This window comes from Musca domestica, unplaced genomic scaffold, assembly GCF_030504385.1.
Source record: "Musca domestica strain aabys unplaced genomic scaffold, Musca_domestica.polishedcontigs.V.1.1 19, whole genome shotgun sequence".
In the NCBI taxonomy this organism is placed as follows: domain Eukaryota; kingdom Metazoa; phylum Arthropoda; class Insecta; order Diptera; family Muscidae; genus Musca; species Musca domestica.
Genome location: NW_026712245.1, coordinates 1,983,584 through 1,999,207, shown reverse-complemented (window position 1 = coordinate 1,999,207; position 15,624 = coordinate 1,983,584). Strand labels below are relative to the sequence as shown.

At 36.5% G+C, this 15,624-nt stretch overlaps 1 protein-coding gene across 6 annotated transcripts in view; it reads left to right on the top strand.

Annotated features, from left to right (window-relative positions):
- The window catches only part of LOC101892959 (PR domain zinc finger protein 15), a 54,581-nt gene that overhangs the window by 11,435 nt on the left and 27,522 nt on the right, over nt 1-15,624 (top strand). For all 6 annotated transcript variants that reach the window (XM_020036140.2, XM_059121123.1, XM_059121125.1 and 3 more), the window contains exon 2: nt 9,549-9,881. In XM_020036140.2, the coding sequence (XP_019891699.1) occupies nt 9,603-9,881 (279 nt within the window). In that variant the 5' untranslated portion in view covers nt 9,549-9,602. The remainder of the gene's footprint in view (nt 1-9,548; nt 9,882-15,624) is intronic.

Below are 15,624 nucleotides of genomic sequence, written 5' to 3'. Positions count from 1 at the left end.
TTACAGAAGATCTATCATGCAGCAGTTATATACTAGGATCTCGCAAGTACTACAGTTCAAGAATGTCACAGAAGACCTATGGAAGGTCTCCTATTTTCAAAAGAACTGTGAAATGCGACCTTTAGGTGATCTATCTACTGGAGAAAGCTCTTTCATCTATCTATCATGCAGGAGTCATATACTAGGACCTGTTAAGTTCTACAGATCAATGATCGCTTAGAAGACCTATGGAAGGTTTACCTATAAGTGTTCTATCTACAGAGGTCCTTCGAAAGCTCTTTCATCTACAGAGGTTTTGTGCAAAGTCTTCGATAGACAGAAGTTCAACGAAAAGTCTCCCATCTTTAATTGATCTATAGTAGGTTTTCCATCTACCGAGACCTATAAAAACCCTTATATACTCGGTAATCTTTTAAAAATCCTTTTAACCACTGGGAACCAATTGGACATTTTCTATCTATAGAGGACATATAAAAGGTTTTCTATTTAAAAAAACACCAAAAGAAGTATCCGTAGAACTATAATAGAATTTTTATATACAGAGGACCTATGAAAGCTTATCCATCTTCTCCTTTCATAGAACTTTATATCTATATAGGACTTATAGAAGGAGTCCCATCTACAGAGGATATATAAACGATTGACCACCTACGAAGGATCTATGTAAGATCTTCTATCCACGTAAGTTCTTCTATCTACATAAGTAGAAATTCGTCTACATACAAAGGATTTATGAGAGGGCTTCCATCTGTAGAATATCTCCCCATATGACCCTTGAAAATAAATCTATCTATGGAAGGACTTTACTCTATTTTCCAATCGATTTTTCCGCGTTTAAAGACGTTAACCCCTCTTTCGCAGTAAATTTCGATATATAAATAATTTTTATACCCTCAGTCATATGATTACAGAGGGTATATATCATTTGATACGTCCAAAACGTGTCTCATCGAAACAACGCTTTTAGACCCTAGGTCTCTTTGGATGAAATCCGTTTCAGGGCATTTGGAGTCGATCTAGTGATGTCCCTCCGTCTGTCTGCCTTGTGCGCACGATAACTCTCGATGGGAGTATCCGATTTGATTAAAAGTTGGTACATCGTAATATAATTGTCCAACTTAGATCGAGTTCGGAGATGGGCACTATCGGTCCACTCCTTTCGGTACGTCCCACACAAAATGTCAAAGAAAATAATTATTGCACAGAAAGAGAAAGGATAATCCGATTTTGCTCCAACTTTGCGTATTCTAAAATTTCCGTCAGTGCTAGGTTAGGTGCGAAAATGGACAATGTCGGACCACTACATCAAGTAAGCTCACAATCTGGTACTAAGATGGAATATATCGGTCCACTCTGGTACCTCCCCAACAAAAGGTCGAAATTTTGAATATCAATTAAGCTCATAAAACGGAAAGTTAACATCCGCTTCCATTTAGACATGGCACATCTGAATATTTCTATCAACACAGGATCTGTTATAAAAACGGTAGAGATCGGACTTCTGGTACCTCCCCCAGAAAGGATCAATGTTTTGAATAACCAAAACGTTTATAAAAACCCAAATAGGCATTCAATTCTCTTCAAATTACACACAACTCTATATTTTTATTAACCCAAGGTATGGTGTGAAAATGTAGTATATCATCCACTCCTTCTGGTACCTCCCCCCAAAAGGGTCATAAAACTCGAAATTAACATCCAATTCCGTTCAGACTTGATACATCTCAATACTTCCATCAACACGAGATCCGTCATAAACATGGTAGAGATCGGACTATTCCTTCTGATACCTACCACACATATGGTTCACGATTTTGAAAAACAAAACGCTCAAGGAAAGCTAAAAAGCATCCAACTCTTTTTAAATTTCACCCATCCAAGTATTTTTGCTAACGCAAGATCTGTCTTGAAGATGATATGTATCTGCCAACCCCTTCCGGTACCTCACCCACAAAATGTCACAATTTGTCATAACTTGCGAAACAAGCCAACGAATCTTTACAACTTGCTATATCTAAATATTTCTCTCAAGCTGAAACCTGAGAAGAATATGGAATTTATGATTTCGCATAGAATTGGATGTAAATGTTCGATTTTCTTGTAATTTTGCCATGCCAATATTTTTATCTGTATTAGATGAGGTGGTATGCAAATGGATTACTTCGGTCGACTATAACTGGTACCTCACGCACTTTTAAATATTTTCTAAAAATTATCACATATCTCATATTAAGTAAAGGAAGCAGTCGGCATAGTCCATACCTGACACGTCGCAATATTTATATAATTTATTTAGGTCCGACACGCAATGGACAGTATTTGGAAAATTCCTTCGGAACCTTTCAAAACGCTGATACACATTTTTTTCTAATTTTAGCCCTACTTTCATAATCCCGAAGCAAAATATTTTCGAATTTTCTAAATTGAAATTTCGAGTTCTAATTAGAACTTACCCTAATACAGATTTCCAATGGACGGTGGTTTTCCTGTAATTATGGAAAATTTTGACTTTTGTCCCACAGTGTAGTTTAAGTTTTTCGAAACAAAATTACCAATTTTCAAAGTATGAATTAAAGGTATTGGTTCCGATCTATATTTAAGATCACTCTCGTCTGTGTTTCAAAAATTTCCCCTCTAATTTAAGAGATTGGGAACAAAAACGTTAATGAAGTCAATTCGATAATACAAATACCATGAACCTCACATGTGTCTTTGTTATTTTCGTTATCCGGATATATGTTGGAGAGGTGCTGACGCGGGGGGTCCAAATAGAAGCTTATCGCCACATATAAATATACATATGTAGGTACAACAACAATAACAACAAAATGTTGCTAAAACATTGCTATTGTTGTCTTTATGCTTTGCTATTTATTTAGCAATTATGAAGTGCACTCTAATTAAAACCATACCAACAAAAAAATTGAGATAAATACATCAACACGAAACACAAAAATACAAAAAAAAAAAAAAAAATACCTACTAAAACAAAATGCTAATGAGTAAATAACAAAGAAGAGAACCGAATCAAACCACAACATCAAATAGGTGCAATCAAACATTTCTTGTGTGTGTGTACGTTTTTCGTTCGACAAACATTCGAAGAACAGAGATGGATTATGAAATATTCTCTCTAAATGTTATCGCTAAATATGTAGTTTTCTGACAAATGATTTAGATATCCATTATAGTATTTAAAATATAATAAATTTTAGTTAGACATTTTTAATTTTCAATACCTTTTGTAAATTTAGATTTCCCATCTCTGATCGATATCTGCTAATATTTAATTAAATAACTAAATACTTCTCTTTTTATAATTTTTTTACTACTCTCTGAGTGATTAGGTTGCATAGGTTAGGTATATTTCGATTATATTTGCTGCTCTTAACAAAGTTGCCAGATCAATTAATGCAAAATAATGAAGTAAAAACAAAAAATTTCGTGAAATTGTTATTCCATTTAATAGTACGTTCCATATAACATTGATGTTTGGAGATTAGTTTATGCAATTGTTGACCGCGACTGCATGTGAATCAAATGCCACAGTCTGGTCCCAAACATGAATTACAATTTTCACAGAATTCACCCTTAAAAATCCATTGCTACGGGTGCTGTGCGGCATGTGGCACAGTCTTGTTGAAACCACATATCATGCAAGTCAAGCTCTTGCATTTTGTGCAAAGAAAAGTCGGATATCATTCCACGGTAACGCTCACCATTTACCGTTAAGTAACGAGTCGTAGCAGCTTCGTTGAAGGAGCACCAGCTTTTTTAATGCTTCTTGCCGATCTTCACTCCAAAATCGATAATTCAGCTTGTTTACGTACCAACTGACCCAGAAATGAGCTGACCATAAAATGGAAGAAGGGCGCGATAATTGTTTGTAAAACGATTCATGATTAAATTATAGGCCAAACTGAATGTGTTTTACAGTGAAACAAAATACGAAACGTGCGTGAAATATTTAAACCAGTGTTGCCAAAAGGATTATAGTTGAAAAGCACCCCATTTCCGAAATCGGTCCGAAAAATCTAATTTTCTTTCCGAATTTTGCAAGCTCATTTCGTTTTCGGTTCGAAAGTCGGCAATGAAAATACTTTTGGCCGTATTTCATCCCATCTATCTTTTCGTAAACTTCATCCCACTTTCGGCTCTAAATCGGTCCAAGCTCGGACAGATGAAATTTAGATAATTCTATGCAAACAAACAAAATTAAATTTTTCAAGCAAAAAGTTTTCAAATCAAAATATTTTTGCTAACCCATTTTCTGGTGTGAAAATGGAATATATCGGTCCACTCCTTCTGGATCCTCCTTCATAAACGGTCAAAATTTTGAATATCCATGAACTCATATAACGAGAAATTAACATCCAATTCTATTCAGATTTGGCACATCTTAGAATTTCAATCAAAGATTGTAGAGATCGGACCATTGCTTTTGGTATATCCCCCACAAAGGGTCAAAGTTGTGAAAAACCAAAACGATTATTAAACAGAAATAAGAAATTTCACACTTCCCATTATTTATACTTACTCAAGATTTGCTGTGGAGATGGGAATTATTGGTGCACTCCTTCTGGTACCTTCCCCACCCAATTCATAAGTTCACAATGCGCCAAAATAACATCCAATTCCATTCAGACTTGGCACATCTCGATATTTCCATCAACACAAGATATGTTATAGAGATGGTAGAGATCGGATCATTTCTTCTGGTACCTACCCCACATAGGGTTCAAGATTTTGAAAAACAAAACGCTCAAAGAAAGCCAAATAAGCATCCAACTCTCTTCAAATTTCACACATACAAACATTTTTGCCAACACAAGATCTGTTGTGAAGATTATATTTATCTGCGAACCCCCCTTCTGGTACCTCACCCACAAAGGGTCACAATTTTCGATTCATTTATCTGTCATAACTTGCGAAACAAGTCAGCGATTCTTTACAACTTGCTATATCTAAATATTTTTCTTAGCCAAAAATCTGATATAAATATATATTTTATGATTTCGCATAAAATAGGATATAAATGTTCGATTTTCTTGTAATTTTGCCGACAGTTAGGTCACACTCACCTTAATGGGTAAACACTTCAAAATCACTTTATTTGTTAATTAATAGTATTTCGAAGTATTAATTTAACATTTATCAATTTTTGGTTAGTTCTAATATCCAAATGGTATGTTTTTCGACCCTATACCGACTGTAATAAAATCCGTAATTTTTTTGTTTCATATGACGATTTTAGGGCAATCCTATTTTTTTGTAATATATGTTGTAGGGCATCATATATTCGTTCTTGCCCGCATGTTTCTATAATGGTTTTAGTTGTTATTATTAAATATTATCTCGGGTAGTTTTTTTAAATCCTATCAAAATTTGCCTCCTATAAATTTTGTTTCCTTTTTTTCTCTATTTAAATAGGACATCTGGCAATGACAACACTCCTTGAGATTGGGACTAAGAACTTAAGTAATGGAAAGAGAAAATCAACGATGCGTTTTGTTTTATTATTTTTTGTTTCCTCTCTCTCTTCTCTAACAGTCAAATTTTCAATTTCTGCTTTATTCGTTCCTTTCTCTCTCTTTTTTTATTTGAGTTGCTACTCTGAGAGCTTTTATTTTTTTGAAAAATCATGTAAGAATTCTCTGCATCATATGTTTGGTTGGTGTTACTTTGGTGTTACTTTTTTTTCTTTTCTGAAGCGCATTTTCGAAAAGTAGCAGCAGCAGCAACAACAACAGCGTGTACGTTAATAGTAAATGTATCTAAAAAATGTCTCACGATTTTGTGATTTTCTTGTGGGGGGACCGGATTTCGTCCGTACCACCACCATGCCACACCACCACACAACATCCACACAAGTATCCACAGGCAAAGAAACCAACCAGCCGACCGACCTACCAACCAACCATCCCATTCCAATACATTCATACGAAAAATTACAAACACAACAACAAATTGTGTGTCTGTGTCGTCTCCAAGTTGTTGGGTTGTGTGTTAATTTGTAAGTTTGTTGTGTTTGGGCATGGATTGGATTTGGGATGGATGGATGATGGCGGCAGCAGTGGCATGGTTGAATAAAAGATTTTGATGTATGGAAGAATGTTGGGTAGGTTGGTTGGTTGGCTGGCTGGTTTGGTTTTGGCGGCGGTCTCTGGTGTAGAGGTATGGTTTGTTTTTACTCTTATTCTTCTTTCTTCATCTTCTTCTTCGTTTCGTGTTTTCTTCTTTCTTTGCTTTTTATGTTGCACTTTATTTTAGCTTTAGGCGGCGGCAATGTCCGGAGTGAAACGACGATGTACGTTGTTGACTGGCATTTTTGTTGTTGCCGTTTTCTTTTACTTTACATGTTCATTCTTGGTTTGGCGCTGTTGTTGTTTTTGTTGTTGGACATGACATCCAACGAATATAGAAATTTATAATGCTGTGTAAACATATGACTCTCTCGATGAGTGTGTGTGTGAGTTTGTATGTGTTTTTTGTAAAATACAAAGTAACTGCAGAATTATAAGAATAAGGAATCAAAGAGGGGATAGGATGGCAGGCAAGCTTTTATGATGTGAAAGACTCGAAATGTGACAAGACGGGTAGAGAGAGAAAAAACGAACCCGGACGACGATTTCGATGTGAAGTAAATATACTAATGAATGCCATAGACGACGAATGCGCTTTAAAACATAAAATCAATGAAACGAAGAAGCTATTTATTTGAAGTAATGCTATTCTTGTTCTTTTTCTCTTTTTGATTTCCTCGTTGTTATTGTTGCAAATTTTTTTATTACTTTTGTGGTTTGCTTGCTATTTTGTGTTGTTGTTGTTGCTGTAGTCATCGTCGTGTGAAGTATAGATTACAAAGTTAAAGAATTGCAATCATGTGAGAATTGAGTATGTGTGTGAGAGGGAGAAAGGGAGCTGGTTAGAAATTTAGCGGAGAGTGAGAGAGAGAGGGAACACAGTCAATAGAGATTTAATTATTTGGAATTTAATTTTTGAGTAGTAAATTAAAAGCCATGAAGCGTTTTAATTAAATATCAATAATTTCAAATTAATTTGAAGGCAATGGGGATTCTAGAGAAATATTTGTGAAGGCCTTCAAAAATAAATCTAGGTGGGATAAGTGTACAGATAGCCGGCGGTTTAAAAAAAAAATATTCATCATTAAAAATCTACTGTTTCGAATGCAAATATGCTATTACATTCAATATAAATTGCTATATTTTCAAATTCTGTTTACTATTAGACGAATGAAATAAATGTTGAAATTTTTGTCTGAAATCGGGGTACCACTATCCATTTCTAGGCATGCCATGTTCCTACAGCCATCTTATGGGTTTTTAAAAGGAAAAGTATTGTATTTAATAAAATAGTGCATTTAATCTACAAAGTAAATAATTAAATTATTGCATACTTCTGTTTTTCTAAAGTTATCAAACCTCTGCCAATATTAGGTCCGTTTTCATCCTCCATACCCACTTTAAAGGTTGAAGAGATTTCTTTACATTGTTGGTCATTGAATCACCAATACGCTTGGGTAGTGTGCGAACTGAACAAAATATCGCAGCTGTATCGACCAGTGTCAATCATGAGCATCATTTATCGATTCGGAAGGATTTATGGGTCGAAGCCTTTCGAAGTATAACCGAAGCAAACATGTTGGCGAACGACCTGCCACATTGTAGAATTTTTGTTGAGGAGAGGAGGCTATTGGAAAGTTAGCTTAATATCCACCTTTTCCACCACATTCTTATACCCTCCACCATAGTATGGAGGGTATAGTAAGTTTGTCGTTCCGTTTGTAACACCTCGAAATATACATTTTAGACCACACAAAATATATATATTCTTAATCAGCAGAAAATCCTATGTCGATTTTGCGATGTCCGTCCATCCGTCTGTCCGTCTGTGGAAATCACTCTATCTTCCGAACGAAATGAAGTAGGTTGATAAAATTTTACTCAAGTGTATTTTACACTTTTGGTATTGAAAATAGGCCTTGTAGATCCATGTTTTGGTATAGCCCTCATATAATAGTTCCTCCCTTTTTTCGGTATTTTGGCAATTTAAGGGACATTATTCACCGGAATTATTTCAAATTTGGTATTTAAAGTTCAAAATGGATATTACAGCCTGTTATAGAAAATTGTGTGTGAAAATGAAAATTGCGTCTTCGTATAGCCCTCATATAACGGAACCTCCCGATATTCGGTATTTTGATAATTTTAGCAACATTATTCACCGGAATTATTTCAAATTTGGTATTTGAAGTTCGTAATGGATACTACAGTCTATGACAGAAAAGTGTCTGTGCAGGACCACGATTTGGTATAGCGCCCACGGTACCGTCCTATATTCGGTATTTTGATTATTTTAGCTACATTTTTCACCGATTTTTTTTCAAGTTTCGCATTTGAATATTGTATTGGCTTATGACAAAAGTTGGCCTATGCAGGTCCACGTAGTCGTATAGACCCTCCTTATATAAAAACATTCGGTATTTTTAAGATTTTAACAGAATTTTTAACGGATTTTATTTTTTTTTTAATTTGCCAAAATCGTTCCTAATGTTGGAGGGTATTCAATGTTCGGCCCGGCCGAACATACTGCTTTTTTACTTGTTATCTCATTCGGTTCGTAAATAAGCAGAACTGTTGATTTTGGAGTGAAGATGAACCAAAAGCACTTCATTAGCTACCATTGGCTTAATTGGAACGTCCTTCTTCAGCTTCAAATGGTGAGCGCTACCGTGAGACGATATCCAGTTTTTTACCCTCAGCCATATGACCATATGGGTACGGCCAAAACGTGCCTCACCAAAATAACGGTTTTAGACCTTAGGCCTCTTTGGACCAAATCCGTTTCCGGACATTTGGAGTCGATCTAGCGATGTCCGTCCGTCAGTCTGTCTGTCCGGCTGGCTGGTGCGCCCGATAACTCTCGAAGTTAGTATACGATTTGATCCAAACTTGGTACATCGCAATAATATTGTCAAAATTAGATCGAGTTCGGAGATGGGCAATATCGGTCCACTCCTATTGGTACCTCTCCCACAAAATGTCAACATTTTCAATCAGTGATAGGGCAGGTGCGAAAATGGACAATATCGGTCCACTTTACTGGTACCTCCCACACAAAGGGTAAAAATTTCAATAATCATAACAGAAATTAAAATATGGGACCGAACATTGGTATGTTTGGGTAGGTACCTGTAGCGGGGATTGATGAACTCTCTGAGTTCGGTTGCAATAATTTCCTCAGGGTTGTATGAGTTCAGGGGTTCCGCTAATGAAGGTCCTGCTGGAGCTGTAATAGTCGAACATTAGGGTATACATCTGTCGGCAAAACCGACTGACATATTCTAACTTGTGATATCAAATTATTTTGTAAATATAAATCACTCGTCGAAAAAAGTTTTTGGTCTCATTCCAGTACTCACTCCTTTTTTTTATCATATTCTAATAAGACATTTCAAATTCGCAATTATTTTAATAAAAATCATTATAATAACCCATCAATCTTTTACTCTCTTCATTTCTTTTTAGATCCAGAACCATGTTGCCAACAACAACATCGGTCACATGTTGCTCTAACAGAAAATGAATGCTACTGGTCATGCAACAACTCCTGGAGAGTCAACGACAGCAGCAGCAGCAGCAACAACAACGGCAACAACAGCAGCAGCACATTTGGCAGCAATAATAGCAAATACCGCCCATGCGAACGGCTATGATCAGCAGCAACAGCGTCATCATCAGCAACAACAACAACAGCAAGAGCAACAACAACACACTCGCCAATCACCAGCTCATCAACAAGCAACGCAACATCATCATCACCATCATCCAGCCGCAGTTGCACATTCACAATTGAACGAGGTAAGTCTTCTTTTGGTGAATTTTTGATTTAATTCCTCCCGAAAAACATGTTGTTGTCAACTACCTCCCTCCCTCCCGCCTCCTCCCATTCCAATTCCCTCTCTCCCTTCCTATGCGTCCATTGTTTTAGTTTCTTATTTATTCTCCTCCTATACCCACATTTGTTGTGATATCATTTAACTCCATTACGTGTTTAGAATTCATTTAATGTTCACATACCTAGCTACCTACATACATGCATACGAGACGAATACATACTACATACATATGTATACAGTTCATAATACTACTATACACATACAGTATGTCAAGCATGAGTTTATAACAACAAGTCGAGATTTAATAATGAAATCTCAGTTTATTTGAATGAAGAGGAAAATGTATTTTTTTATGAATCGACATCAATTTTTCAAAACGAAACCAGCAAGAAGAGACAAGGGTCGATCGGAGTCAACTGTATGATACCCTACCTCAAAATGAATATGTAACAGAGGTACCCGTAACAAATATACAATTATATTTAAAACATTTTGAAAAGTAAATCGTACAAAATTTGATCTATATGTGAGCTTTATCTTAATGGAAACCACCAGATATGATGGAGGATTTTTTGCGATATGTGACCTCTCGTACCAATTATCATTAGCATACCATGCATGTGAGAAGGCTTTAATATAAAATAGGTTGAAACGTTTACAGGATGTGATAAAAAACTGCAACAAATTCAAATGCCATAATTTTTACAACATTTCGGAAATAGATCAAACTTTAGAATAAGTTTAGATTCTTTCGAATTGGTCACATTTGGCACGAATTATGGCCTTCAAAAGGCAAATAAAAACATCACACGCTGCCCGAATATTGCTCTGCCGTTTTTTGGCCCATCCCCGGCGAAGCGTTTGCTTGAGGTGATCGACACTTTGGTATTTTTTAGTGCCAACCTTGCTTTCCAAAATACTCCAGACACAATGGTCCAATGGATTGGTATCCGGAGATTTTCGTGGCCATTGTGCGCTGGAAATGAAGCGAGGAACCTCATTTTGTAACCATTCTTTGCTGGCGCATGCTGAGTGCGATTGTGCTGAGTCCTGTTGGAATGTCCAAGGTCTGCGGCCAAAATGTTTGCATGCCCAAGGATTTAATACATCCTTCAGAATATTTTCGCGATAATATTCGGTATTTATTCTGATGCCACGATCGATTAATACGAGCGGAGAGAGACCATCGGCTGTTATGGCGGCCCACACCATCACCATGGCCGGCGATTGAGTTCTGGTGGCCAACCGAAGGTGCACATTTTCAGCTGACCTCTTTGGCAAGTAAACATGATAATTTTGTTTGTTTACAAACTGCTAGACAACGAATATTTTCTCATCGGAGAAAACCAAATTCGGCAGTTCATCACTTTCGGCCAAGCTAAGGAACTCATTAGAGTCTATTTTCTTTCTGTTGCGGTGTAAGTTCTTGCACTTTTTGGAAATTCAATGGCTTTACCCCGAGTTCATTTTTCAATATTTGCCGAATGGAATATTGCGATATGTTCAGCTTCGGCCACTGCGACGCGGGTTTCGATCAAGTCGCTTCTTTACTTTTCGAACCATTTCTGCTGATGTTGCTGTTTTCTTCCGTCCACTTCCTTGACGTTGAGATATTTTTTTACCAGTAATGACAATATTATTAGTGGCCAAAATACACAAGGCACAGGCTAGAAAAAAGTGAGTTTAAGTTCTGGTCCAGGTTTCACCAGCGGGACTACTCTGCTCATTTTTAGGTTTTGGGAACTATTACGACCATATTGAAGTACTAGACTCATCCAGGTGATGCTACAGACTATGGAGTATTTGTCCGCATCAAACGTTGAATGACATTTGCAACATTACCCCTCGTAAAGTATGGCCCTACATCGGTGGGAAAAGATCTAATATGCATTAGTGTCCATCGCTCGCCCTCTCAAATTCAGGATGCTTGCCAAACTGATGGTTTTATTATTGGCGAATTTCTAGGGATTTTCTGAATTTGGGTGCAAAAACTTCCTCAGAGTTGTACGAGTTCAGAGGATATGATGTCGGGCGCCACTAATCAAGGTGCAGCGGGAGCTGTAATACCGAACATTGATGTCATTTTCTCTGAATTCAGGTCGAAGAAATTTCTCAGATTTATCCTTCTAGTTGCAAAGTTAATACCATTTAGTAGTTGGCACACTTAGTGCAAATTTCCAAAACCAATCTTCATATATCAAATTGGCTTTCGAACCTTGATTCTCACACCTAATCTCAAGGTCCGTTCACAAAATATTAAATGGTACCATTTTGGAAGTTTAGTATCATTTGGGAACTTTTCGTAACTTTAAGGTACGAATTAACAAATACCCTTTGGTACATCTATCCTGCACACCATCAGTGGCTCTCATTCCAAATTCTAGCTCATTCCGTTTGTCCAATACAAAGTATTCAATTCTTGGTACATTTTAGTATTTTGCGTGTACTTTTAGTATGAATTTCCGAAAACCACATGCCTACGCACTAAGACGGGACTTCGTGCAAAATTTCAAGATTCTACCCCAGCCTTTTTGTATGTCCGTTAAGATAGATTCGAATCTGTCTAGCAAATACGCACACCACTATGCAGTCACAGAGTACAGTTAAAGTTAACAGAGCACTGTTAAAGTTAACAGAGTTTTCAAAAATGCATGGTATAACTTGGAACTTGGGTACTATAGGAGAGCTTATCGAGAGTACTCTCCATAGCAATAATAAAAAGTTTCAAAAATATTGCCGGATGCCGCCGAATCCACCCATTTCGGAAATTATCGTGGGGTAAGGATAATTATTGCGACCAATACTTCTACAAGGACAAATTCTGCCGGGACAACATGGGTACCATTGGAAAGCTTATCGAGAGTACACTCCATAGCAACAATAAAAAGTCTTAGAAATACTGTCTGATGCCGTCGAATCCCCCCATTTCAGAAATTATCCTGAGGTAAGGATAATTATTGCGAACAATATTCCTACAAGAACAAATTCTGCCGGCACAAAATGGGTACCATTGGAAAGCTTATCGAGAGTACTCTCCATAGCAACAATAAAAAGTTTCAAAAATATTGTTCGATGCCGCCGAATCCACCCATTTTGGAAATTATCCTGGCGTAAGGATAATTATTGCGACCAATGCTCCTACATGGACAAATTGTGCCAAGACAACATGGGTACCATTGGAAAGCTTATCGAGAGTACAGTCTATAGCAATAATAAAAAGTTTCAAAAATATGCCGCCGCCCGATGCCGCCGAAACCACCCATTTCGGAAATAATCCTGGGTTGAGAAAAAATTATTGCCACCAGGACAAATTCTGTCGGGACAACATGGGTACAATTGGAAAAATCAAAAATAAAAACTCTCAAAAATATATTGCCCAATGCCGCCGAATCCACCCATTTCCGAAATCATCCTGGGGTAAGGATAATTATTGCGACCAATACTACTCCTACAAGGACAAATTCTGTCGGGACAACATGGGTACCATTGGCAAAAACAGTAATAAAATGTTTCAAAAATATTGCCCGATGCCGCCGAATCCGCCCATTTCCGAAATCATACTGGGGTAAGGATAATTATTGCGATCAATACTACTCCTACAAGGACAAATTCTGCCGGGAGAACATGGGTACCATTGGAAAAAGCAATAATAAAATGTTTCAAAAATATTGCCCTATGCCGCCGAATCCACCCAATACTCCTATTTATTTCATATATATAGCTTTGCTGTCATAATATCCTTGGATTTTCTCTCCTTTTATAATATCCTCGGGTTTCCTTTTTGTGTCATGCAGTTCTGCTGATATTTTTCGAATCCTGACTACATTTTCCATTGGATTGAATACGAGATTTGCTATAAACTTTCCTTTAATGAGGTTAGGTTAGAAAAGGGATTTCTGATTTGAAAACTCTCCAACTCTCAAAAAGTGGTTGTCGATTTTTTTCCTCAAAATACATCACTTTTCTACATCTTTAATAATTATCTAACATTTAATTTTCTTTATACACACAACAGCTGGAAGTTTGAGAGATTGGGTGGCGAATAATAGAATGGAAAATAAAGTATGGGAATAGAGGAAAAGTGAGAGAAAGATAATAAAAGTCGTCGTTGATGACTTTTTACTGAGAACCAAACGACCAAACCAACAACACTCTTCTATAAAGAAATTAAAATCGATTAACTTTTGTTAAATGTGTTTGTTAGTGTGTGTGAGGGTGTATAGATGTGGGTGTGGGTGGATAGATGAATAAATGGATGGATGGTTGGATGTAAGCAAAGCTGTTGTTTCGGAAAATAGGTTGGGCCCGACCACCCATTGTTGTTGGTTGGGTATCAGTAATGACAGCTCTAATATGCTGGATTGGATGTCTATCCAAGGAGAAAGGGTATACATACATACATGAACATATGCTATTATATATTTTATATATACATATGTATTGTTTGAGTGGATGTTGTATATAAGGAAAAAAATGGATTAAAATAAATGTATTTCAAGCATAAATTAGTGCTTCATTTTTCCTCCAACCATCAACAACACCCATCCGACCACCTATTATTTGCGTTTATTTGTTTGTTCTCCTTCTGCTTAAAATGTGGGTCTCCTTTTTTTTTTCAAAAAAATAGGGACTTTTGTCTCATGGGTTTGGGTAATGATGAATATAAAGTCGGAAGGAAAAATGCAAAGCGTTGCTATGGACGAATTTGTCATTGTGAGAGAGGATATGAGATGTCTTTATTTGATTCTCTATGATATTTATGTATATATCATAAGAATCACAATAAATCGTTTAATGCGCGTCACCCCACCATCATCATTTTTATTATTATCATCGTTGTCATTATAAACACCATTGATTATGAAAAAAAAAAAACACACACACACTTACATATTTATGCCGACATTTATCCTACCTCCATTGAGCCATCTATCCTTCGTCTTTATAGCCATTTAATTATGTATCCCATTTTACACCACCACCACCAACGACGCCATCCCGCCACCCACACACATAGCAAATTGCTGTTGCCCCCAGGGACAGTGGTGGTGGGAAGAGAGCGAGTGCTGTACTTAAATCTTACATCATTTGTTTGTTAAGTGTGTATATATTTAAATGTTATATTTTTTTTTGTTTGTATATATATATGTTATGCTCTTGTAAATATCTCGTTGTAAATATTGTCTTTTAACATACAACTAATTTCCATAATCTGAAAATTTAATGCGTGACTTCATTGAATTTTCATAATTTTGCTGTTGTTGTGATAATTTATCCCTCTTAAAGAATTGATGGTGTGATAATTTGTCACTCGTTGAGTGTTATTTGAATTAAAGCGGAATATTCCCGAGAAGGAGGATATAATATTTTTTGGATGAATTTCTAAAGGGTGATTTTTAAAGGCTTATGGGAAAGTTTTTTGAAAAAGGAAAACTGAAAAATGCTCTTCATGGCTGTTCTTCACTCCATAATCATCAATTCTGCTTATTTACGTACCCATTGAAGAGAAATTGGGCTTCGTCGATGAACACAAATCGTACGATTATCTTTCTCAATAATAAGAAGTTAAAAAGTATAAGTCGGTTTTGCCGACCGATGTATACCCTCAGGCAATGTTCGAAATTGTTGACCCTCTAAATAAATATATAAATATTGCGACGTGCCAGATATAAGAAGTATGAGGTATCAGATATAGTCGAGCGAAG